The sequence below is a fragment of the Oncorhynchus masou genome, chromosome 24 (assembly GCF_036934945.1).
Source record: "Oncorhynchus masou masou isolate Uvic2021 chromosome 24, UVic_Omas_1.1, whole genome shotgun sequence".
Lineage (NCBI taxonomy): Eukaryota > Metazoa > Chordata > Actinopteri > Salmoniformes > Salmonidae > Oncorhynchus > Oncorhynchus masou.
Window position 1 is genome coordinate 87,901,913 of NC_088235.1, and position 26,881 is coordinate 87,928,793.

Here is a 26,881-nt window from a genome sequence, read left to right on the forward strand (position 1 = left end):
ACAAAATAATGACAGATCATAATGTAATTTCCTTTTTATTCTCTTTGTGTCAATATCCAACATCAATCCATTTTTGAATGGATGATTTAGATAGATGCCTATAGGTTACAGAACACTAACCACATGTCATGTTGTCACTCTACAGATAATCAGTCTGAAGTACCGTCACTACTCGTGGGTGGCAGAGCTGATCCAGATTTTTATTGCCATCAGTATAACAGTGTCCTTTCTGGTGATGGGATCTGCCATGAAGCACACAAGTATGTTCCCTCTTAATACATCTCTATCCTTGCTGTTCTTTATGCATGGCAATGTTCTCTGAAGAGGGGGGAATGCATTTTTTTATAGCATGAGTTTGAGACATGCAAACCCCTCACCCACACCAATGTCTATTAAGGTCTAACCTCATATACAATGTACTTGTGTGACCAATCTCTCTGCTAGTTGGTTGTTCTCCGGTAATCAGTTTTATCTGTGTAAAGGGGTTATAAAATTAATGTTAATATATAGTTATTTATGGCTAAATAGAAGGACTTGTTTTTTATGTTTTTAGGCCTGAAATTTAGGAAAATAAGATAAATTAATCTTCAGAGAGATACAAAAAATATAATTTTCTTATGTTTCGTTGGCTCAGGCTGAGAAACTCATTTAAATGATTCAGGATAACATCTCTATTTTCAAAATATCTGCAATAAATCACGTTTCATGGTAACACAATTATGCCTTTCATTAATGTGGCATCATTATCTCTCCTTTCTTCAAGTGATCTAAATAATCAAAATGATATGAGTCATGAAAAATACCAATTGCATTTATTTACATGTACAATTGTATAAATCTACAGCTTTAAGAAGCCTTGTAGGTATATTGACTGTGTTTGGTTGTTTTGTTTCAGTTGATGGCCTTGTGAACTCACACTGGAACACCAAGTTGGAATGGATGTCTAAAGTCTGGGAGAGGACATTACCACAGAGCTTCCACAGATGCAGTTCAAGAGGGTATACAATTCTACTTCTCCATCTGGTTTTGAATTCCTCCTGTCACAAGATGATTTCACAGGCCATTTGCTTTCTCATTTGCTGACCATTACCACTCCCATAAAAATATTATATTTATCTGTCCCTGTAATAGAAAAGGTTATGAAGCATTCAGGATGCTTACTTTGACTAATTAAGTTGATTTCATGATATTAACCAAACAATCCATGTTGTCTTTTCTCCTTGACAGTCTTGCCAATGGGCTCATATCTCTGCTTGCATTTGGAATCATTTTTATTGTCTCATTGTGTGATCCAAGGGTAAGTGCCTCATTCTTCCTCCTGCTACAGCAAAATAAAAAAATTCTAACTGGATCTAGGCTAGAGTAGGAATTTGTGCTTGATTGCTGTTTCAAATTATTCCAATGAGCTATGATAATCAAGTATCCAAACCAGTTATTATGGTATGTAGGAACATAAGGGTAATACAGCAAGCTATATTTATGTGTACCCTTTAACTAGGGATTTGTGGTGATGTTGGACAAAGTGGTGTCTTTCTCTTTGAACACTGAAGTTGGGTTGTTCATCTTTGTGATGCTGCGAGCCTCCAGATCAGAGGGATTTCAGTGAGTAGCCTACTGTCTTATCAGTGATACAGAGAACTAGTTCCTACAGGTTCTCATCTCTTCCTCTCCTCCCAGACACCTGACAGTGCCTCTGCCTGTGGGCCAGCGGGTCTTCCAACTCCACTGGACCTTGCCTATTTACTTCCTGTTTGCTGTGGCCTACGATGTTATCCAGAGCATCGTAGAGATAGCAGAGCACAATTTACAGCACTCCTCCCAACCTCTCCTCACCAACTATTCTTTGAGCTGAGCACTACTGTGAACGATGGACGGTAGCCGCAAGCCTGGGAGCCGTGTGGTGGTGATAACAATGCTGTGTTCATTTGCTCATTCATGGACGTCATGCAGCTTCCTCTTGAACATTAACAGCATCAGGGATGTCTCCTACGGTCAACTATTTCATGTACTGTAAGGGCTCGATTCAATCAGATCCGTGTTGGTCAACATCTGCATAGCGGTTGTTTTGTCGGTGGCAGATATGGAACTGCGTTAGCTGTCAAATCCAAAAGTGACTCCAGGCATTACACCTAAAGTGGACATTGCCATTGGCTGCACGAAGTTGCTATAACAGAAATTCCATGCAGCCTTTTTTAGAAGTTTGAACACTACAATGTGGGATGTAGTCTACACCTTGATTAAGATTATTATTTAGTTTCATTATTTTCAATTTGAGCGAAATTCTTTCTATATAGCCTACACTTTCTTATTCTGAACTTCTAGAGATTTGGGCAGGTGTGGCTTTGTGACAATGATGGAAGAGCAGCTGCTCACCGATTTGATGGCTCGAACGCAGTTCCACCTTCGACATCGCCTAAACATCCGCTATGTGGGTGTCTGTAATTGCAGGTTAACACTTGATCTGAATTGAATCTCGGTCTATGTTTCATTTTCATGTAATTATTTTGTATTGAATTACCAGCAGTCATGCTATTAGGGAGTCTTTACAGCTCAATATATGCATTGTTTAACAGCGCAACCAGAGAATATACACAATTATTTTAGTTTAGACAGTAAATGTACAGACTGGTGAGTCATCAAAACAGCCAATAACTGGTATGATGCCACAGCATGATGTCTGGGATCTCACTATTGAAAAGTTGCCTACAGCTTCTTTCCCTACAAATGCTTTCATATGTATGTATCTAACTAGCTGAACATGTTTAGAATAAACAGATAAACAAGGGGAAAATCCAATAAAAAATGATATATTAATATCAAAATATATTTTATTCTGGACTTTTTTTCAGATCTGGTTCAAATTACAACAGATCAATGCAATCTGCAAAAACACATTTTGACTCGAGAAACCAAGGGTGGGGCGTGGGCACTCATGATGCAATGTGGAACCAAAAAAATCATTAAACTGGAACATACTGTACTTGATTATCTCCAATAATCTTACGTTTTACTCCTTTAGGCTACAAAGAAATATGAATTACAAAAGTTTTAAAAGAGTACAAAATGTCCAGAGGACATACACATAAGAATATGATTAGAATTCAGGTAGTGAAAATGAAGGGCAAAGCAGACACTAGGACAGCAGATTTATCATAAAAGAAAACCTAAAATAACCTTCCACTGTCATAGACTGTATAATAAATAGTGTCCAGATGGTACAATCTACTTAGAGTAGACAGTTTTTACAGATTTAAAAGGACTACACTCTGTATAAAATGCACATTTATGGGATGGTTGCACAGACCCTGATTAAACCTACTCTAATAATAAACATCCTCAATGTTTCAATTGAAAGTGCTTTTTGAGACCAGGAGTAGGTTTCATATGGACCCATGCATCTGCCCCTATATGTGTAGTGATATCCCAAAAAATAAACCGCTAACATAAGTCTTAAACCAGGGGAACAAGGGATCCTGGCCATGGATCCTCACATTTCCATCAAGCCAAAACCTCATTCTGCCATCTGTAAAATCAGACTGGCTTTCTTTGTTTAAAAAAAACAAACACACACTACATTTAACAGGATATCTAGACTGTAACCGGTGAATATTCAGATGTGTCCCATTTCAAATTAAGATAGTTAAATCTTTTTTGTTTGACTTTCAACAATCGATTGATTACTGTCCAGCAGGGGATTTCTCTTCTTACAATGATTTGAAAAGATACCACACAGTGTCTGTCGCATGTCTTTAAATTGTTATGCTTCAAATTCAGTTAACTTTTTAAAATATTGAGCAGCACAAAAATAATTGATATGGTGCATGTTACTCCATGTGATTTCTGATTCCTAGCCCAACACCCAGACTTGCTTTAAGATTACATTTTTCCTCTGAAAACAGCATTGCTTGTTTGTGATCCAAATAACCTAAGTCAATATCTAGTTTGGGAAATGGTCTATGGGACTTGAGTGATAACTTTGCCTAATCAACATGTAAACCACTTTGAGTAAAAGCTTAATGGAAGTTTTGTTGTGACAGATGATACATCAGCAATATGAAATGTATCTGGAAAAACATCTGAGAGAATCACATTATCAGCTAAGTTTTCATTAGAAGAATACAAAACTTAAAGCAAGTCTTCCCTTTTTGCTATATGTTGTAAAAGGGGCCTCAGTTTGCCCAGTGGAAGCACTCTGGTGAAAGGTCTAGTGGACATCACAGTTCCAACCATTCACACTGGAGGGAGGGAACAGTCATTGGATACTGACTCGTCTGCATCTCTTCTTTAAGCGATCCAATACTGGATGTTTCCACATGATAACTACAGCAGTACAGCTTTGTCCAGGGGTAATCATGGAACGTTTTTCTAGCTCCATCAATGGTGCACAAACCAACCATAAAAATGGTTTTAAAGCATCCAGCTGTACAATGCCACTTCTTTCATGTGCACCCAATGTTAATTTGTAATAATATTAAGTCAGGAGAATCAATGTATCCTGTAAAGGAAAGAAATAAAAACTACTGCATTTAGATGTCAACAGTAAAAACAAGTCCCCATATTGTTTTGAACCACAAAGCGCACACTACCAAAGACTATTTTTTTCAAGAACTGTTTTGTGAGTGTGTATAAAAAGAGGACTCCTCCACTTCATGCAGCTGTCCAAAAATATTAACTTAAACATTGAAATCATTTTTTAAAACCTAACTGCCTGCCGCAGGACGGGAAAGCCGATATGTCTGTACACAGAGACTGAACTACCAACAAAGTTTAAAATATTTTTTTTGTCTTGATGAGGATGGTTTAAAGATCAAAAAGCAAAATAGCTTTGAAATGTTGGTACATATATGGATCTTTTTTTTTTTTTTGTCTGTGTCCCTTTAATGTCTCTGGAAGGATTTGCTGCACAGATTGTGTCCTTGCTCCTGAATCTGTTGTGTAGAGGTTGGGGTGCTTGTTTCTGGTCTGTAGTGGCCGGCCATGGTTCAGAGGGACTAGCAGTACATGGGGCAGGGACAGTTATTTTGGCTATGTACACATTCACTGTCGGTCCATGGCTTCCAACAAGGAGTGTTACTTCCGCAGATCTAATACACAAACCTGGAAAACAAGAGAAGCTTTTTAATATATATATATTATGACCTGTATATCTCAGAGTGATAAACCCTTAATTTTTTTGGTGACATTTTTTCATGAAGTATATGAAAATGCTAAATAATGTGTACTCACAGATCCATCTGATGCACTTGCTCCCACTTTGTCACCTGCTGCATTCCAGCAAACTTCAAAGATTCCCCCTGTCCCCCTGTAACTATGGACTAAAGCACCAGTCTGTGGAATGGAAAGGGAAGCGAAGACAGTGTTATCGTTTCAGATCAACAACCACAAGCCAAAGGCTATACCATAGCTTTCTTAGATTTAAATCCATTCGAAAGCCTAATTAAAGTCTCCAAAATAAGCACTACCACTGACCTAAGCAACTAACTGCATAACAATACAGGAAGCTAATATCACTAACAGTTCTCCACTCCGTGCAAGACAGTGTCGGGACTGTACCTGCGTGTTCCAGATGTGAACACACTTGTCAAAGGAGCCACTGGCCAGATGCCTGCCGTCGGGGCTGAATGCCACACTGTAGACAGGCTCCTGGTGTTTGGTTAGCGTGTGAATGCAGATACCTCGGTCCACATCCCACAGCCGCACCGTCGAATCAAAGGATGCACTGCAGGGAACACAGGAAAAACACTCATCGATCTGCCTCCTCCCTAGAAGAAATACTTAGTTCATAGTCATAGCTCACTTCAAACACAAAGCCCCAATTCAGAAGCATGAAAACTGGGGCAATTCAGGTGAAGAGTTTTGGTTCAGGGCACAAAGACATTGTGGCTGGCCCAGAAACAGTGTAGTCATCAGTCTATTACCCTCTAACAGGGCCACACCGCTGTTATCACAGCCAGTAATGCTGCTTTCACATCCAAACTAATGGATGCCCACATAGAGGGCGCAGCAGTGCTTCTGTTTCAGTACCTGGCAAGCATGAGATTGGCATTGGGGTTGTTGGTTCCAGGACCAGTGGGGCTCCATTTGATGGTGTAGATCTCTTTGTTGTGAGCTTGCAGGTCATGAACACATGTGTCCTGTTTCATACTCCAGATCTAGCATGGTAAAATGACGTGATGGTGAATATCCAAAATGCTGAATGTTCAGATAGATAAGAATGTTTGGTTGGTTTTATACTTGGTTTATTTTTCAGGTTGACAATTTGTCAAAGGTTGACAATTCACAATGAAGAAATGTATAGAGAAATATATACAAAACATTACTTATTTGAATTTCTGATATATAATCCAGAGCAAACCATTACAATGCACAAGTATTTAAATATTTTATTTAACAGGGACAGTAATCAACAACGCAGACAATACTTAAGTGTAAGAGTGCTGGACGTAGCTAGACAATTTTCATTCATAACTTACCTTCAGCGTCATGTCGTCTGAGCAAGAGGCCAGCAGGTTACCGGTTGGATCCCATTTGATTGCATTTACTTCATTCTGGAGCGGAGGGGAGCACAGACAGAGGAGGCAATGCCTCTGACCCATAGAAAACTGGACAAAATGGCTATGGCATAGTACTATGATGGCTGCAGGAGCAGTGTAACGCTGTGGGGTAATTGGGCTGACTTACCGTGTGTCCTTGGAATGTTTTGATGGGCCTGTCCTGGCCAAGTTTACACACATGGATGCACATGTCTGTACTGCAGGAGGCAAACGTGTTGTTGCTCTGCCAGTCCACATCCAGAGCAGGCGCTATGGAGTCACAACAAGAGGAGCGGAAGAAAACAATGAATAAACAACATAGAACTCTACTTCTTTCTTTCTGTGCTTGACAGAAACTAAGAATGAGTCGGCACAAAAATACCCTTACTGTATATATTCATGTAAGTATGTACCGATACATGTCTAGTAAGGGTTAATGAAGAGTCAGGAAAGAAGCCATTGGATAATTCAGTGCACCTGAATGGAACGGGAACTGCTGCTTGGCTTCTCCTGTGTGAGCATCCCATATGATTGTAGTCTGGAGGGAGAAACACACAAAGAAAAACATCTCAATTAGAACACGCCTGAGAATAACAGAATGTTCTTTTAGTCCTGAATACCAGAAGAGGTGAATGAGCCTTCATAGCATTTCATGTCTTTAGCTCACAACAAAAAAAGAAAAAGGCTGTTGGGTTCTTACCTTATCTACTCCGGCGCTAAGAATGAAGTTTCCTTTCTTGTTCCATTTCAATGCAAAAATGGGACCTTTGTGTTGACCCAGGGTACTGGCAAGATTACCTAGGGTTCAAATCATATATATTAGAGAGGAAACTGACAACATGTTAAGTTGAAAAAGAAGGTCAAAGTGGCAACCCACCATCCTTTGTCCAGATCCTGGCAAATCCATCATATGAGCCGGTTGCTAGTAAAGTACCCTCACTCTGTCAGGGGGAAGAGGTATAACACATATACATTAAGTTAAATGGAATGAAAGAGAATACATATTGTTCAGCACATGATTCTGCTCAATGAAACTTCCCTTGCCAGCCTACAGTACAACAAAACAGTATTACACCTCAAAATAATTGGGGTAATTAAAAAAGATCAAAGCTTTGAACATAAAAGCAGTTTGAAGTGGCTCCTAGTAACAGCATTCAGAACAGGAGCAGCGGACATAAATGTGGAAATAAAGTTATGGGATTTGTGAGCGGGAACATGGAGCAGGCTTGTGTGTGTGTGTAGATCTCTGACTCACATTCCAGTCTAATGATGTAACGTCTTTGTTGCTGGGGACATCCTGGCCTCCCTCCCGTATGCAGTGCCTCAGTACAAGCTGCGTGGAGCTGCTGGTGCTGTTCTCACTCAGGTTCCAGATCCGTGCCGTTGAGTCCCCAGACCTGCACCAGAGAGGGGAGGGACAGTTAGCACAGCCCAGAGCAATTACAATACAACAAAATAGCAACATAGAAAGGTCATGGGTCACTCATTCGTTCAATTAGGGTTGCAAAACTTTCCCACAATTCCCAGGTTTTCCAGACATCCCGGTTGGAAGATTCACGGAATCAGGAAATCCAGATCCTACAACCCGGATTTCTGGAATACCTGGGGTTTTGTGGAAAGTTACCATAATTTTGCAACTCTAACCAGGATACAGATAAATATAGGACTTTAATTATTTGAGCTTAATGCAATAACCTCAGAGAGAGACAGACACTGACCCTGAGGCGAGCAGGTCGGAGACAGGGTTCCAAGCGCAGATGAACACCTCTGACTCGTGGCCTCGGAGCACCATGGCTTTGTTCTGGGGAATCTCCATGTCCCCGTCCACCTCCATCAAGTCTGCATGGTTGTCTGTATGGCACACAGAGAGCACCTCATCAGCATGTGCATGATCTGAATAACAAAACGTCCAGTATTGGCATTGACTCTTTTGGTAGTTTACATTCTCAACCACAACAATGATGTTCAAAATAACAGAACATGCACAAACTAGCCATAAAGAGCGAACTAATAGCAGAATGTTTTAGGGACATTATCCTCTTTCTCGCTCGGTGTGTTATGGTTAATAAACACTAAGCCCAGGGCCGTGGACTGAGACTCACTAGCTAAGGCGTGCGCTCCGTTCTCCTCGCCATTGGCCGTGTTCTCTCCATTCTTGGTGTTGGCTGTCATGTTGGTGGCATTGGCTGGGGGGGCCTGGGCCGCCTGCTGCTGGGCCAGCTTGTCTCGGTAGGCCTGCTGCCGTGTCTGCACCACGTCCGGCATTACCGCGTCGATGAGCGACAGGGACTCGATCGGCCGCCCGTCAAACAGTGTACCGTCCTGGGGACAGCAGAAAAGCTGGTTAGACTCAAAATCAAAGGCTTCAAACTGCTAAATAACTACTGTAGCTGTAAGCAATGGTAGGTTAAATCCAGTTGAGGCTGCTGAGGGGAGGATGGCTCATGGCACACGGAAACCATGTGATTGATACCATTCAAATAATTCTGCTCCACCCATTACCCCAAACCCGTCCTCCCCAATTAAGTTTCCACCAACCTCCTTTGACTTAAATTAAAGGATAAAACACTAAAACAAATCACTAGAGAACCATCTATTAAAACGTAATGCAATGTATTATAAAGCTACATTGGTTGATAACTGCATAACTGAAGAACAGAAACCTCGCACTGCATTCATATGCTTTCTGATCAAACCGATGCCATGTTCTGCATTTCATCACAGTTAGCTTGGCTTGCAGTAATAAAGTCCACGGATTCCCTGATAAGATGATGTGATGCTGTGATAATAATGACTTGTGTGAATGAGGAGATGAGCTCACCTCATTAATGCTGACTTCAGCCTCCACGTACTGCAGGCCCTTCTGTATGATGGAGATGAGGGCAGCAGGGGGCACCAGGGCTCCATTGATGTTAGACTGACTGATGTGGCTCTCTATCCCAAACGTGAAGGCTGAGTGGGAAAACCCTGTAAGGGGAGGCATGAGGAGCATGTCAGTAGGCAGCACATTACATAGAGCAGATCCCTCCCTCTGGTGCCTCTGGAAATGGCACACTTCAAATAGCTCTGTGGTTGTTCTCAGAGTGCACATTTTCAGGGCACCCTTTAATAGCTATAGAACATTACATAAGGAGAATATACGGTAAGATTATTTCGAAAGCAGTCTGGCTTCAATTGCGTTTGCTTCCAGATGTGTGGTTGAAGCGTCAGATAGAGCCTACCTGACTCCTGTAGGTATCTGTACACCAGGAAGTTGACCTCATCACTGCTTATGCTCATCTTTATACCTGGTTACACCATGAGGTCAGCAAACAGGACACAGGCCTGAAGGGAAGGGAGGAGGTGGTGGTGAGACAGTTGTTTATCCAAACTCAGAGCAACATATTTTCACACTATACCAATCACACTACATAGTGCTGCTAAGTAAGAACTGAAGCTAGGACTGGGGAGTGATTTCCTCCCAGAAGATGCCACTACCACTAACACATTGTCTGTGTGCAAAAATCCTTCCACAATCTGCTGTACACACAGTTCACACCAGGGCAGGGCAGCGGGGACCTGCTGTTGGGTGCTAACTGCTAACTGTGGACAGGAGCAGCAGCACTGCTACAGTGCGTCTCTCCTGCATGGCAAATAACAAGGTGTAGTACGCATTACCACCATTGCACCGCAGTGGCGCTGTTGAGTTAAAAAAGGAATCTCAGGATCTCTGTTGACAGTGTGTGTGTGTGTGTGTGTGTGTGTGTGTGTGTGTGTGTGTGTGTGTGTGTGTGTGTGTGTGTGTGTGTGTGTGGGGGGGGGATTCTCTTTCCATAGACGAGCTGTACTCTGGGCTGTAGTCCATCAATGAGAGCAGTGGTGTTTATCTCAGCCAGGTCTGACTCGGAGCAGCACAGGGTTAGTCTGGGACCTTGCAGAATCATGGTAGTGACAAACAAGCAAGCATGGGCATGACCACAGAATAGACCGTGTTTTAACTGGGTTCATCCATTCAGAGAGATATAGAACAGGAGCACAAACATCCTTCTCTCTGGAGAAACCACTTCAGGACCTGTGCTACTGGTGTTTCACAAGAGTGACATCTGAAATAACGAATCAATAGGCAGCCATGCAGAACTGTACATTCACCCAAAGATACCTCAAATCTGAAGAGACATATTTCCGGTAGAATACTGGAGCACATTCTAATTTCCATGTCAAAACATAGCATGACCATAACAGAACTCTACAGAGAAGGTCCAATCTTAGTAGTCCTAGCTACTGAAGATAGTATTATTGAGGAAGTTTCAATGTATTTATTTGATTTATTTATTTAACTACGCAAGTCAGTTAATTAAGAACAAATTCCTATTTACAATTACGGCCTACCACGGCCAAACCCTAACCCAGATGATGCCTTGTCAACCATCATCAATTCTCTTAAGAGATGTGTAGGCCTATTCTTGACAAAAAACTGTCATAGGATGTGGTTTGTTTGCAAACCGTACAGAATTTTGTCATCTACTTTTATACTTGAACACACCCCTAGAGACGTAGTTCATTCCCTTTTCATCGCCATATCAAAGTGATGAGGTGTTGGTCTATTTTGAGAGAGTGAGAGAGCACAGCTGTAGAGATGGAGCACTTCATCTTCCTGTAAAAGAAATGTTCACCTCTGCCCCATCTCCAGTCTCAGAAATGATGTCGTTTACTACTCGCCTACATCCCAAAGTGATTCTGGTAGGTATGTCATATGATCTTTTATACTTTTAACAATTGATATAAAAAATGTCTCAACACTGGTTCAGATGTTCCTGTCCTGCATGATGTCCGATCATGCCACTTTTACAGCCTTTGGTTTAGAATATAACATACATGTACAGTGTGTATACAAAGTCACCACCCCCTTTCAAACTGTTCACCTTTTGTTGCCTTACATCCTGAAATGAAACCACCCCCAAAAATATTTTCAAAAAAGTAAAACAGTAAAATACCCTATTTGGATAAGTGAATACACCCCCACCCCCACAGAATTGCAATTCCAAATTTGCTGAGGTATAACCAACCATCTTCCAGATCACAAATCAAGCTAATTGGCTTCCATCTGTGATCATTAGTATTGACTTTGATTAGACAGAATAAAAGCAGTTGTTCATAGAGGACTCCACTGCTTCGTAGTGCAATTCAAAGCAAAGAATCAACTATGGGCAGAAAGGTACTTTCAAAAGGTCTACAAGATAAAGTTGTGGAAAGGCACAAATCAGGGAATGGATATAAAAAGATTTCAGATTTGTCCCTCGGAGCACAGTTAAGACCATTTTTAAGAAGTGGAAGGCGTATGGTTATGCCCAGACCCTGCATAGATCAGGCCGTCACTCCAAACCGGGCAAGGAGGAGACAGATCAGAGAGGTTACCAAGGATCCAATGGCGACTTTGAAGGAGCTTCAGGCCTTTATGGCAAAGACTAGTCAATGTGTGCATGTGACCACATTATCACAAACGCTGCATTAATCTGGCCCCTGCAGGAGGGTGGCAAGAAAAAAAAACACCCCTAAAAAAATCCACATCAAGTGTCATTTGAGCTTTGCGAAAAAGCATATTGTAGATTCTGAGGCCAAGTGGAAAAAGGTGCTGTGGTCAGATGAGAACGAAATGTAACCTTTTGACCTGAATGCAAAACCATATGTCTGACGAAAACCCAATATATTCTTCCACCCAAAGAAGACCATGCCTACAATAAAAAAACACCATGCCTACAATAAAAAAACACCATGCCTACAGTGAACTGACACCATGCCTACAGTGAACTGACACCATGCCTACAGTATAGAACACCATGCCTGCAGTATAGAACACCATGCCTACAGTATAGAACACCATGCCTACAGTGAACTGACACCATGCCTACAGTATAGAACACCATGCCTACAGTAAAGAACACCATGCCTACAGTGAACTGACACCATGCCTACAGTATAGAACACCATGCCTGCAGTATAGAACACCATGCCTGCAGTATAGAACACCATGCCTACAGTAAAAAACACCATGCCTACAGTGAACTGACACCATGCCTACAGTATAGAACACCATGCCTACAGTATAGAACACCATGCCTACAGTGAACTGACACCATGCCTACAGTATAGAACACCATGCCTACAGTATAGAACACCATGCCTACAGTAAAGAACACAATGCCTACAGTGAACTGACACCATGCCTACAGTATAGAACACCATGCCTGCAGTATAGAACACCATGCCTGCAGTATAGAACACCATGCCTACAGTAAAAAACACCATGCCTACAGTAAAGAACACCATGCCTACAGTATAGAACACCATGCCTGCAGTATAGAACACCATGCCTACAGCACAGAACACCATGCCTGCAGCATAGAACACCATGCCTGCAGTAAAGAACACCATGCCTACAGTAAAGAACACCATGCCTACAGTAAAGAACACCATGCCTACAGTATAGAACACCATGCCTACAGTGAACTGACACCATGCCTACAGTGAACTGACACCATGCCTACAGTATAGAACACCATGCCTGCAGTATAGAACACCATGCCTACAGTATAGAACACCATGACCAAAGTAAAGAACATCATGCCTACAGTGAACTGACACCATGCCTACAGTATAGAACACCATGCCTGCAGTATAGAACACCATGCCTACAGTATAGAACACCATGCCTGCAGTATAGAACACCATATCTACAGTATAGAACACCATGCCTACAGTGAACTGACACCATGCCTACAGTGAACTGACACCATGCCTACAGTATAGAACACCATGCCTACAGTATAGAACACCATGCCTACAGTAAAAAACACCATGCCTACAGTGAACTGACACCATGCCTACAGTAAAGAGCACCATGCCTACAGTAAAGAACACCATGCCTACAGTATAGAACACCATGCCTACAGTAAAAAACACCATGCCTACAGTGAACTGACACCATGCCTACAGTAAAGAGCACCATGCCTACAGTAAAGAACACCATGCCTACAGTATAGAACACCATGCCTACAGTGAACTGACACCATGCCTACAGTAAACTGACACCATGCCTACAGGAAACTGACACCATGCCTACAGGAAACTGACACCATGCCTACAGGAAACTGACACCATGCCTACAGTAAACTCACACCATGCCTACAGTAAAGAACACCATGCCTACAGTATAGAACACCATGCCTACAGTATAGAACACCACGCCTACAGTATAGAACGCCACGCCTACAGTATAGAACGCCACGCCTACAGTATAGAACACCATTCCTACAGTATAGAACACCATGCCTACAGTGAACAGACACCATCCCTACAGTATAGAACGCCATGCCTACAGTGAACAGACACCACGCCGACAGTGAACAGACACCACGCCTATAGTATAGAACGCCACGCCTACAGTATAGAACGCCACGCCTACAAAAAAGAACACCATGGCTGCAGTGAACAGACACCATGCCTACAGTGAACAGACACCATGCCTACAGTAAACTGACACCATGCCTACAGTACAGAACACCATGCCTACAGTACAGAACACCATGCATACAGTATAGAACACCATGCCTACAGTATAGAACACCATGCCTACAGTGAACAGACACCGTGCCTACAGTATAGAACACCATGTCTACATTATAGACCACCATGCCTACAGTGAACTGACACCATGCCTACAGTAAACTGACACCATGCCTACATTAAACTGACACCATGCCTACAGTAAAGAACACCATGTCTACAGTGAACTGACAACATGTCTACAGTATTGAACACCATGCCTACAGTAAAGAACACCATGTCTACAGTAAAGAACACCATGCCTACAGTGAACTGACACCATGCATACAGTATAGAACACCATGCCTACAGTATAGAACACCATGTCTACAGTGAACTGACACCATGTCTACAGTATAGAACACCATGCCAAACAGATTACCGACCATTTCGAATCTCACCATACCTTCTCTGCTATGCAATCTGGTTTCAGAGCTGGTCATGGGTGCACCTCAGCCACGCTCAAGGTCCTAAACGATATCTTAACCGCCAACGATAAGAAATATTACTGTGCAGCCGTATTCATTGATCTGGCCAGGGCTTTCGACTCTGTCAATCACCACATCCTCATCGGCAGACTTGACAGCCTTGGTTTCTCAGATGATTGCCTTGCCTGGTTCACCAACTACTTCTCTGATAGAGTTCAGTGTGTCAAATCGGAGGGTCTGCTGTCCGGACCTCTGGCAGTCTCTATGGGGGTGCCACAGGGTTCAATTCTTGGACCGACGCTCTTCTCTGTATACATCAATGATGTCGCTCTTGCTGCTGGTGAGTCTCTGATCCACCTCTACGTAGACGACACCATTCTGTATACTTCTGGCCCTTCTTTGGACACTGTGTTAACAACCCTCCAGGCAAGCTTCAATGCCATACAACTCTCCTTCCGTGGCCTCCAATTGCTCTTAAATACAAGTAAAACTATATGCATGCTCTTCAACCGATCGCTGCCTGCACCTGCCCGCCTGCCCAACATCACTTCTCTGGACGGCTCTGACTTAGAATACGTGGACAACTACAAATACCTACGTGTCTGGTTAGACTGTAAACTCTCCTTCCATACCCATATCAAACATCTCCAATCCAAAGTTAAATCTAGAATTGGCTTCCTATTTCGCAACAAAGCATCCTTCACTCACGCGGCCAAACATACCCTTGTAAAGCTGACCATCCTACCAATCCTCGACTTCGGCGATGTCATTTACAAAGTGGCCTCCAATACCCTACTCAGCAAATTGGATGCAGTCTATCACAGTGCAATTCGTTTGGTCACCAAAGCCCCATATACTACCCACCATTGCGACCTGTACGCTCTCGTTGGCTGGACCCTCGCTTCATACTCGTCGCCAAACCCACTGGCTCCATGTCATCTACAAGACCCTGCTAGGTAAAGTCCCCCCTTATCTCAGCTCGCTGGTCACCATAGCATCACCCACCTGTAGCACGCGCTCCAGCAGGTATATCTCTCTGGTCACCCCCAAAACCAATTCTTTCTTTGGCCGCCTCTCCTTCCAGTTCTCTGCTGCCAATGACTGGAACGAACTACAAAAATCTCTGAAACTGGAAACACTTATCTTCCTCACTAGCTTTAAGCACCAACTGTCAGAGCAGCTCACAGATTCCTGCACCTGTACATAGCCCACCTATAATTTAGCCCAAACAACTACCTCTTTCCCTACTGTATTTATTTTATTTATTTATTTATTTTGCTCCTTTGCACCCCATTATTTTTATTTCTACTCTGCACATTTTTCCACTGCAAATCTACCATTCCAGTGTTTTACTTGCTATATTGTATTTACTTTGCCACCATGGCCTTTTTTTGCCTTTACCTCCCTTATCTCACCTCATTTGCTCACATCGTATATAGACTTGTTGATATTGTATTATTGACTGTATGTTTGTTTTACTCCATGTGTAACTCGGTGTCGTTGTATGTGTCAAACTGCTTAATCTTGGCCAGGTCGCAATTGTAAATGAGAACTTGTTTTCAATTTGCCTACCTGGATAAATAAAGGTGAAAAAAAAAAATGCCTACAGTGAAGAACACCATGCCTACAGTATAGAACACCATGCCTGCAGTATAGAACACCATGCCTGCAGTATAGAACACCATGCCTGCAGTATAGAACACCATGCCTACAGTATAGAACACCATGCCTACAGTATAGAACACCATGCCTACAGTATAGAACACCATATCTACAGTATAGAACACCATGCCTACAGTATAGAACACCATGCCTACAGTATATAACACCATATCTACAGTATAGAACACCATGCCTACAGTATAGAACACCATGCCTAAAGTATAGAACACCATGCCTACAGTATAGAACACCATGCCTGCAGTATAGAACACCATGCCTGCAGTATAGAACACCATGCCTGCAGTATAGAACACCATGCCTACAGTATAGAACACCATGCCTACAGTATAGAACACCATGCCTACAGTATAGAATACCATGCCTACAGTAAAGAACACCATGCCTACAGTGAACTGACACCATGCCTACAGTGAAGAACACCATGCCTACAGTGAACTGATACCATGCCCACAATAAAGAACACCATTTTTACAGTAAAGAACACCATGCCTACAGTAAAGAACACCATGCCTACAGTATAGAACACCATGCCTACAGTGAACTGATACCATGCATACAGTATAGAACACCATGCCTACAGTAAAGAACACCATGTCTACAGTAAAGAACACCATGTCTACAGTATAGAACACCATGCCTACAGTGAACTGATACCATGCATACAGTAAAGAACACCATGTCTACAGTAAAGAACACCATGTGTACAGTAAAGAACACCATGTCTACAGTAAATAACACCATGTCTACAGTAAATAACACCATGTCTACAGTGAACTGACACCACGCATACAGAATAGAACACCATGCCTACAGTGAAGAACACCATGCCTACAGTACAGAACACCATGCCTACAGTAAAGAACACCATGCCTACAGTGAACTGATACCATGCCCACAGTAAAGAACACCATGTCTTCAGTAAAGAACACCATGTCTACAGTAAAGAACACCATGTCTACATTATAGAACACCATGTCTTCAGTAAAGAACACCATGTCTACAGTAAAGAACACCATGTCTACAGTAAAGAACACCATGTCTACAGTAAAGAACACCATGTCTACAGTAAAGAACACCATGTCTACAGTAAAGCACGGCAGTGGCAGCATCCTGTTGTGGGGGTGTTTCTCTTCAGCAGGGACAGGAGCACTTGTCAGGATAGAAGGGAAAATGGACAGTGCAAAATACCAACAGATTATTGAGGACAACCTGCAGCCCTCTGCCAGAATATTGAAAATGGGAAGATGGATCATGTTTCAACATAACAATGACCCAAAGCACACTGCCAAAGCAACTGTAGAGTGGCTGAAGGACAAGAAGGTGAATGTCCTTGATTGGCCAAGTCAGAGCCCCAACGTAAATCCCATTGAGAATCTGTGGAATGACTTGAAGAGTGCAGTCCATGATCTGTCCCCATGCAATTTGACTGAGCTTGAACAATTCTGCAAGGAAGAATGGGCAAATATAAGTTAGTGGAGCAGTATTCAAAGAATTTCATGGCTGTAATTCAAGCAAAAGCTGGTTCCACCAAGTAATAACTCAGGGTGGTGTTCACTTATCCAAACAGGGTATTTTACAGTTTTAATTGTAATACATTTTCACAGTAACTTCTTTGCCAATTCACTTGGATATTGTGTGTAAATAAAGCCGGAAAAAGTCTGATTTTATGTGTTTTCGTTTTTCAGGCTGAAAGGCAACAAAATGTGAACATTTTAAAGGGGGGTGGTGACTTTCTATACCCACTGTAGAGCTGGGACGATAAACCGAAAATGATTGACACCGACCATACAAATCAGTTATAACAGGCAATTTTCTGATATTGTTCATTACGATAAGTAGCATATACTAGAGAAATGTGAAGTTTGAAATGAGATACGTTTGCTAATATGGGTGATTGTTAATGGGACAATTGATGGCTACAACCACCTAACTAATTTTAAAAACGGTGGTGCACATTAATGTTATAAATTTAGCGTTCTATTATCGTTATCGCATCAATTCAGGCAATTTATCGCAATATGTATTTTTGGCCATATCGCTCAGCTCTAATAGAACATAACATGCACATTGCCTATGGAGCCGAGCTGACTCACTTTGTAGCCACAACTATTGTTTCACACTGAGACAGAGCGGCTTTTCTCAGAATGCTTTAAATCGAGCTAAAAAGCAGGCTACACATATACACACACACACACACACACACACACACACAGGTGAAACACAAATGCACACACATATGGACACACACATTTGGCCTACATGCCACACGCTGGCAGTGTCAAATCAGATTAAAGATGGATGTGGCGGGTAAACATAGATATCTACCAAAAAATATATGGGGTATTGGAAATGATGCAGATAACTACATTTCCAGTAGCCACAATCTGCAATATTAAAGCTGATCTACCCCCCCCCCCCCCACACACACATACACACACAAAAAAGTCTCGCTATGTGTTGTCAATGGCTAGGCTATACAGTATACTGGCAGAGTACACATCTGCTCGCACAGTAGGGCCTGCATCATTTCCATTTCCCTCTAGACTTAAAAAGTCAGAACCAAAGTCAAAGGCTTCTTATCTTTCAGGGTATAGAAAAGTGCAAATCTAATTATTTAGGCCTATTGAATATGTATCTTACATAATAAAAAAACACAAAAAAAAAAATCCACTGCACTTTTTCCCTAAGGAAACCTCCAATGTGCAGACATGCTATCAACAAACTTCACGGACTGCAGCCTGATCTAAAAGCTGATAAAAGCTGAACCAATTACATCCTGGCTGGACATTTTCAAAGAATCAAGGAAATGTATTAACACACAGCTTGAACCTGTATTGAAAATTACCTTGCAAATGCAATACTGACCAGAGATTAATACAGCCTATAGCAGGTTAGGGTCTGCAAAAAAAACTATTGAGGTAATGTCAACGTGTGGTTTTAACATAGGTTGCAGATCCCATCCCCCTACCATTTGGAAGGCTGTTCGCTGCTCTAAGGTGACAGATGGTAATGGCATGCCCGTCTGCTGCATTTGTGGTTAACTTGGGACATGGGTAAATGAGCAAAAGCAATATAAACTGCTACAATCCCACTCTTTTGGTAGCTAGTCAACCTCTGTCTGTACACATTTCTCACATGAACACTGTTTTTGTCAATATTTGCCACACACTCACTGATTCATCACTGATGCACCGATTTACCATATATGCCTAGTTTGTACAAATTCGCAGCTAAACAGACAAAACCAATCATGTTGCTGACATCAGTAAAAACATAGGCCTAAATCAAAACACAGGCAGAACTGTTGCCATGCTGTGCTAATAATAGACTAGGCTTTGCAAAAGGCAATGGGTTCCATGTAAAATCTAGTTGACATCTCAACTGAAAGAGTGGGAAATGGAAGCGCTATGGTACATCAAGGTCATTTGTCAGTGAGTCCTACTAGTGTGGTGTGAACACTGACATACTCAGAAGCAAACTTATTTTATCTCTGGCACACAGATAGCGTTGAGATCAAAGGAAATGCAGTCATAACATGCTCCTATGTAGAGGTGTGACATTTCTGGATTCCTTGAGGTCAAAAAGAACATCAGAGTTTGACATACTTTGAGACACATTCAGTATAGTTTAGTCTACCTCAGACATTCTATGCAAGCTCACACTGTAATAATATGCATTCTACACCAATAGCCTAGCCTACATAAGAAGGTGTGATTCTATCTGCATCCAGTCTACATTCTGTAGTTTCACTGGATGCAAACGGGAGCAACGGTGTTTACAAAGAAACACATCCTCTCTAAGAAATGAAGCATTTTAGGAAATGAAGGTGATTTGTTAAATGATTAGAGAAGCGGAGATAGTGTTGTGCCTCACCTTCCAATGCATCGACCCTTAAAACTGCAAGATTATCATATTGTCAGGGCACTGAACCTCACTGAATGAGCTTAAAAACTATGCAAGTGGATTCTGGACCTGTATAGACTTAACAGACTGGTCAGTATGATGCTGTATTTCCATTTTACAGCTCCTATCTCTCCAGCAGACTATTCTCCTGGATCACTGGTCATGCCAACATTCATCAGGCTGCAGGTCATTCTGCATCTGATACTACTGGACTTACCAGACAAAAAGTAGCTTGGTTTTCACAAAACACAACCTCCAGAATTATGATCAAATTGCGACCCCCCATTTGGAACTTCTTAACCTCCAAATATGAATCCACATGTCATACCAAATACAACATGTCCTGTCAGCTGACAGTCAACTAATCAAACTGAAACTAACCTTGGGGGCTAAGTTTAGGCATTCATTCCAAGTGGTTAAGGTATAAAAATAAAAATAAAATTAAAGAAGACTAAATTTAAAAATGTGTGCCTTGCACTGGGACTGAACCCACAATGTTCGGAGCCGTAGCTCACGATTTAGGTCTTCAACACCATCCACAAAGCCCTAGCTCGTTGTGAGCCTACTAGGTGTTAACAGTCACTCACATTGTCCCTAGTGGATGGCTAATTGCCATGTAAGTACATCGACTTGCCATCACGTAACTTTGTGGTGAACGTGTGTAATCCACTGGAGGTCTAGCTCCTTTCACATTACAGTCTAATCAACTTCCCCACACTGACTCAATCCATACATTGAAATGGTGAATGTGCACCTTTGGAATGATGAAGTACAGGCCTTAACATAGCCAACATGTGCACAATGCTGTTGGAATTGGAAGTTAATTGCATAGTAGCCTTGACAACGCGACATTGAGTTCTTACATACTGTATTTTTAGCTGATGAAGACAAAAGACCCCAAAAACTTAAGATTCTCAATGTAAAATGTTGCAAAGGACAAAAATGCAAATCACATTCATTCCAATGTGCCATGCAAATGTTATCATCATCTTATCGCTAATCAGTTTCTTAGCACTTGGCAAAGTGCCAGTCAAGTTCTTCCACACCGATCTTGACAAACCATTTCTGTATGGTTCGCTTTGTGCACAAAGTTCATCTAGAATGTAATTGTATGCTGTCGCGTTAAGATATCCCTTCACTGGAACTAAGGGGTCTAGCCCGAACCATGAAAAACAGCACCAGACCATTATTCCTCATCCACCAAACTTTACAGTTGGCACTATGCATTGGGGCTGGTAACGTGCTGACATTCTTCTGCCGACGTTGCTTCCAGAGGCAGTTTGGAACTCGGTAGTGAGTGTTACAACAGCCGATTTCAACACGCCATGCACTTCAGCACGTGGCGGTTCTGTTAGCTTGTGTGGCCTACCACTTTGCAGCTGAGCCGTTGTTGCTCCTAGATATTTCCACTTCACAATAACAGCACTTACAGTTGACCGAGGCAGCTCTAGCAGGGCAGAAATGTGACGAACTGACTTGTTGGAAAGGTGGCATCCTATGACGGTGCCATGTTGAAATTCACTGAGGTCTTCAGTATGGGCCATTCTACTGCCAATGTTTGTCTATGGAGACTGTATGGCGGTGTGCTTGATTTTATACACTTGTCATCAATGGGAGTGGCTGAAATAACAGAATCCACTAATTTGAAGCGGTGTCCACATACTTAGTGTGCTAGCATATAAATCCCAATGTCAAGAGCACATTTATGATCCATTTATCCATTGCTGATCCATTGCTCCCACATCGGCATACAAACCGCAAGTGTAGACCTGTGTTTTTTTATTCAATATTAGAGGTCTGAGGTATGAAACCTTGATCGTGCCTGAGTGAGGTATGCAAGAGTGACCTTACATCCCTCTCTCTCCATCCTGCCTAGTATCCATTCACTACAGCGTTCATAGAAATAGCCCATAGAGCTTTTTCTTTCCCCAGTAACTAGGCTACACTACAATGACAATTGTCACATCTATGCTCACAGAGCTGAGGAACAAAGACAAAGCCATCCAATAAAAAGAGAAAGTCCTACTCAGAAATTAAGGCTGATTACACAGCATGTAGCCCAAAACGCAGACCAATAAACATTATCTGTAGCTTCCTACAGGCTACTTACCACAGTATTAAGTCTGTTTTCACAACAAATATGTTTTGAAAGGGCACAGTCTACCAGTTTCACAACCTGCAAGACAAACAGAGGGTCAAAAATAAGCAATTGACAAACACACTGCAGCACTACAAAATGTCAAAGCCTCTTTTCTTTGTTAAATGGTTATGAGATTATGTTGGATATCTCAGCTATTTGGGAACGGAAAACATGCTGCGTGTTCTGTCTGAAATACACTTGCCAAGCTATCTTCAATATCTTTGGAACAGGGATCCCCAACTGGCAGAACTGATTTTATTTGGCCCCACAAGTTCAGATTTTTTATTTCTGGACATTAGACTAAAAACACCAGAAAATCCGATCCAAGTGATTTTCATTTTGGAAATGTGTTCCAAAGTATGCATAATAGAGATATACACACTCAGTAGCCAGTGTATCAGGTACCACCTTGTTCACGAAAAATGGTTTGATCCTACAGACAGTCACATGGCCGTGGATTGCTATATAAAAGGCAGACAGGCATCCTGTTACTGTTCGATTGAACGTTAGAATGGGCAAAGCGAGTGACCTAAGTGACTGAGCGTGGTATGATCGTCGGTGCTAGGCGCCGGGCACACCATTTTCAGCATCTCAGAAACAGCCAGCATCCTGGGCTTTTCACGCACGACAGTGTCTAGGGTTTACAGAGAATAGTGAGACAAACAAAAAACATCCAGTCAGCGGCAGTCCTGTGGGCAAAAACAGCATGGTCGAAGGAGAATGCCAAGAATCATGCAAGCTAACAGGCAGGCCACAAACAGGAAAATAATTGAGCAGTAAAACAGCGGTGTGCAGAACGGCATCTCAGAACGCACAACTCGTTGGTTGGGCTCTTGCAGCAGACGACCACACCGGGTTCCACTCCCATCAGCTAACAACAAGAAGAAGCGGCCCCTAATCCGACAAGCTACTTACCACAGTATTAAGAGCGGCAGTGTAGCCTAGTGGTTAGAGCATTGGACTAGTAACCGAAAGGTTGCAAGTTCAAATCCCCGAGCTGACAAGGTACAAAATCTGTCGTTCTGCCCCTGAACAGGCAGTTAACCCACTGTTCCTAGGCTGTCATTGAAAATAAGAATTTGTTCTTAACTGACTTGCCTTTTTTTAAATAAAGGTTAAAAAAAAAATTAAAAAATCCCGGTTCATGTTGCGTCATGCTGATGGCAGAGTCAGGATTTGGCATAAGCAGCATGAGTCCATGGCCCATCCTGCCTGGTGTGAACAATACAGGCTGGTGGTAATGGTATGGGGAATGTTTTCCTGGCACAATTGATCAATGTTTGAACACCACACCTTGTAGAATCCATGCCCCAAAGAACTCAGGCTGTTCTGGAGGAAAAGGGGGGGGTCCAACCATTTGTAATTACGTTCCGGGCCCCCTGATCACCCGCTCAAGAAATAAAAATTGGCCTGAATCTAGCTGATGATCCCTGCTTTATAGTATATTTAGGCCTGTTTAGCCCAGGCAGATCACTCAAAAGTGACTTTGAAATTGGATGTCAGGAAATGCCTTTAAAACAGTCCACCAGGGGCAACAGTGAGCGCTATTACCATCAAGTAATCCCATGATTCTGGATCAGAAGTTTCGATCCCAGCGGTGGACACTAGTTTTTTGTTTTAACCCTATCCCTTACCTTAACAATTCAGAATGAGTGTCTAAAGCTAATATCCAAAACCTTAACTTTCCAAATTTGACATTTGGAGCAACTTTGAAATTTGACTTTGGAGAAGCGTGGATAAACGTCTAAATCTGCAGTGAGACTGTGAGAGCTTGTTGGTTTAGCCAACAGCATGCTTGATGCATTCATTCAAGGCACAATTTTGTTTACTTACAATGTCAACAGAACATTTGTATTTATTGGAAAGCAGCATCAAGCTCATTACCGTGCACTTTTACCACACTGTGAAATTCATCATAACTTTATCTGTAGCATAATAAACTGCATGCTTTCCCGAGTCATAGTGGGAGGACCATACAACATATCACGTGACTCCAAGTTTACTTCGATATGATGGTTATTATATCAATATTTGCGCATAACAGCGTTTCCACCGCCATTTCTCGGATAATACATTTTACAGAAACAAAAAGATCTCACCTTGTTTAACGTATTTTGTTTTGTCGACATATGGAAAGTTTACAGACAAATTTGCTGTTTCTATCACGCCTGTCGTGACATTTTTTATCCAACATACTTTACTCGCATAAAAAGGTTGGATGGAAACCTGGTTACAGTTCGCAAAAGTTTTTAATCAAAACTTTATGAAGATCATCCCAAAAACATTTTAGTGTCTCAAGGTAAAAAGCCAACGCTTCCTAATTTAGCTCAGATTAAATCCACCGCTCACTGAGTACACTCAAAAAAATACATATTACTGTCTTGCATAAGAGACAATAGCAGCAGGAACAGGGCCTAAAATTATGGCGCGTAAGTATTTCAACAGCCACGTTGGCGAATGGTCAGGGCTCCACATTGCATGCATTTCACTCGCATTTGTGAATATAGGCCGAGGTGCAACATTCGAGTAAAAAAAAGGCTACTTATATCAAAGAACATCTGACTTCAGGCTGGCATGTAAAATTCACGTTATTCAATCATTGCACCCACACTGCGTAGCCAGGCGCTAAAATAGAACTTGGTTATATTTGTGACACTTGATGCGCTACAAGTCCAGCCTCACCCATCTCCTCATTGGTTTTAGCAGCATATACACACGTGGGTGATTGAAAGATGAGCTAAGGTCCACAATTCAGTTGGTGGTGGTAATGCACCTTAAAGTTGGTTGCCAACCGCCATATAAAGTCCAAAGAAGAAAAAGCAGACTGAAGGAGGAGAGATTTAATTTCTAGTACTTGGTTCACCCTTCTATCTGTGGATTATTTGTCAGAGTAGAAGACCTTGTGCATTTCAGGTAAAATAAAATGAGCTAGCAACAGCAAGCTAGCTAGCTAGCTAAATTGCCATAAATGTTTAATGCTTTTCAACCTGTCCCCAAATTAATATAGTTGGTTCAGAGTTTGTTTTTATATTTCAACCTGCGTGTCCTGATCAAGTCTGGTGTGGATGGACAAAATCAACATACGCGTGAGCGGTCTGGTCAGCATGTAAAGCTTTCTGTTGACTGCTACATAAAGCCTTCTGCCGTTCAAAGGCAATGTTAAAAAGAAAGCACTTCAACCACTGCACCAGACTGATATTTTACATTCGCAAAAATGTCTAAAAACCTGTTTTGCTTTGTCATTATAGGGTATTGTGTGTAGATTGATGAGGGGGAAATGTAATCCATTTTAGAGTAAGGCTGTAAAATAAATGTGTTTTGCAAAAATTAAAGTGGTCTGAATACAATGCACTGTAGAAGCTTCAGTAATTAGCTTCAAATTGTTTGCAATTTTGGAACTAAATTATTAAATAGATTCAATGATTTACCTGAAAGGAATGTCATTTGCCCCAATATTATGGTCATAGATTGAATTAACCCTGATATATACAGTGCCTTGCGAAAGTATTCGGCCCCCTTGAACTTTGCGACCTTTTGCCACATTTCAGGCTTCAAACATAAAGATATAAAACTGTATTTTTTTTGTGAAGAATCAACAACAAGTGGGACACAATCATGAAGTGGAACGACATATATTGGATATTTCAAACTTTTTTAACAAATCAAAAACTGAAAAATTGGCCGTGCAAAATTATTATCAGCCCCCTTAAGTTAATACTTTGTAGCGCCACCTTTTGCTGCGATTACAGCTGTAAGTCGCTTGGGGTATGTCTCTATCAGTTTTGCACATCGAGAGACTGAATTTTTTTCCCATTCCTCCTTGCAAAACAGCTCGAGCTCAGTGAGGTTGGATGGAGAGCATTTGTGAACAGCAGTTTTCAGTTCTTTCCACAGATTCTCGATTGGATTCAGGTCTGGACTTTGACTTGGCCATTCTAACACCTGGATATGTTTATTTTTGAACCATTCCATTGTAGATTTTGCTTCGTGTTTTGGATCATTGTCTTGTTGGAAGACAAATCTCCGTCCCAGTCTCAGGTCTTTTGCAGACTCCATCAGGTATTCTTCCAGAATGGTCCTGTATTTGGCTCCATCGATCTTCCCATCAATTTTAACCATCTTCCCTGTCCCTGCTGAAGAAAAGCAGGCCCAAACCATGATGCTGCCACCACCATGTTTGACAGTGGGGATGGTGTGTTCAGGGTTATGAGCTGTGTTGCTTTTACGCCAAACATAACGTTTTGCATTGTTGACAAAAAGATCAATTTTGGTTTCATCTGACCAGAGCACCTTCTTCCACATGTTTGGTGTGTCTCCCACGTGGCTTGTGGCAAACTTTAAACAACACTTTTTATGGATATCTTTAAGAAATGGCTTTCTTCTTGCCACTCTTCCATAAAGACCAGATTTGTGCAATATACGACTGATTGTTGTCCTATGGACAGAGTCTCCCACCTCAGCTGGAGATCTCTGCAGTTCATCCAGAGTGATCATGGGCCTCTTGGCTGCATCTCTGATCAGTCTTCTCCTTGTATGAGCTGAAAGTTTAGAGGGACGGCCAGGTCTTGGTAGATTTGCAGTGGTCTGATACTCCTTCCATTTCAATATTATCG

General features: G+C 41.9%; 2 protein-coding genes across 6 annotated transcripts in view; one reads left to right on the plus strand and one right to left on the minus strand.

Moving 5' to 3' along the window:
• The window catches only part of si:ch211-51h4.2 (uncharacterized), a 99,759-nt gene extending 96,935 nt beyond the window's left edge, over window positions 1-2,824 (plus strand). Inside the window, exons 14-18 of the mRNA XM_064935439.1 lie at window positions 146-260; window positions 896-998; window positions 1,228-1,297; window positions 1,499-1,602; window positions 1,678-2,824. Of these exons, the coding sequence (XP_064791511.1) occupies window positions 146-260; window positions 896-998; window positions 1,228-1,297; window positions 1,499-1,602; window positions 1,678-1,852 (567 nt within the window). The 3' untranslated portion in view covers window positions 1,853-2,824. The remainder of the gene's footprint in view (window positions 1-145; window positions 261-895; window positions 999-1,227; window positions 1,298-1,498; window positions 1,603-1,677) is intronic.
• The window catches only part of LOC135512922 (F-box-like/WD repeat-containing protein TBL1XR1), a 74,403-nt gene continuing 50,332 nt past the window's right edge, over window positions 2,811-26,881 (minus strand). For 2 of the 5 annotated variants that reach the window (XM_064935442.1, XM_064935440.1), the window contains 15 exons: window positions 22,239-22,304; window positions 9,755-9,857; window positions 9,355-9,500; window positions 8,636-8,855; window positions 8,252-8,426; window positions 7,789-7,930; window positions 7,411-7,474; window positions 7,234-7,331; window positions 7,011-7,071; window positions 6,682-6,803; window positions 6,474-6,548; window positions 6,025-6,152; window positions 5,554-5,719; window positions 5,227-5,328; window positions 2,811-5,097 (listed from right to left, as the gene is read on the minus strand). In XM_064935442.1, the coding sequence (XP_064791514.1) occupies window positions 5,071-5,097; window positions 5,227-5,328; window positions 5,554-5,719; window positions 6,025-6,152; window positions 6,474-6,548; window positions 6,682-6,803; window positions 7,011-7,071; window positions 7,234-7,331; window positions 7,411-7,474; window positions 7,789-7,930; window positions 8,252-8,426; window positions 8,636-8,855; window positions 9,355-9,500; window positions 9,755-9,812 (1,584 nt within the window). In that variant the 5' untranslated portion in view covers window positions 9,813-9,857; window positions 22,239-22,304 and the 3' untranslated portion in view covers window positions 2,811-5,070. The remainder of the gene's footprint in view (window positions 5,098-5,226; window positions 5,329-5,553; window positions 5,720-6,024; window positions 6,153-6,473; window positions 6,549-6,681; window positions 6,804-7,010; window positions 7,072-7,233; window positions 7,332-7,410; window positions 7,475-7,788; window positions 7,931-8,251; window positions 8,427-8,635; window positions 8,856-9,354; window positions 9,501-9,754; window positions 9,858-22,238; window positions 22,305-26,881) is intronic. The other 3 variants (XM_064935443.1, XM_064935441.1, XM_064935445.1) reach the window with 2 other exon arrangements.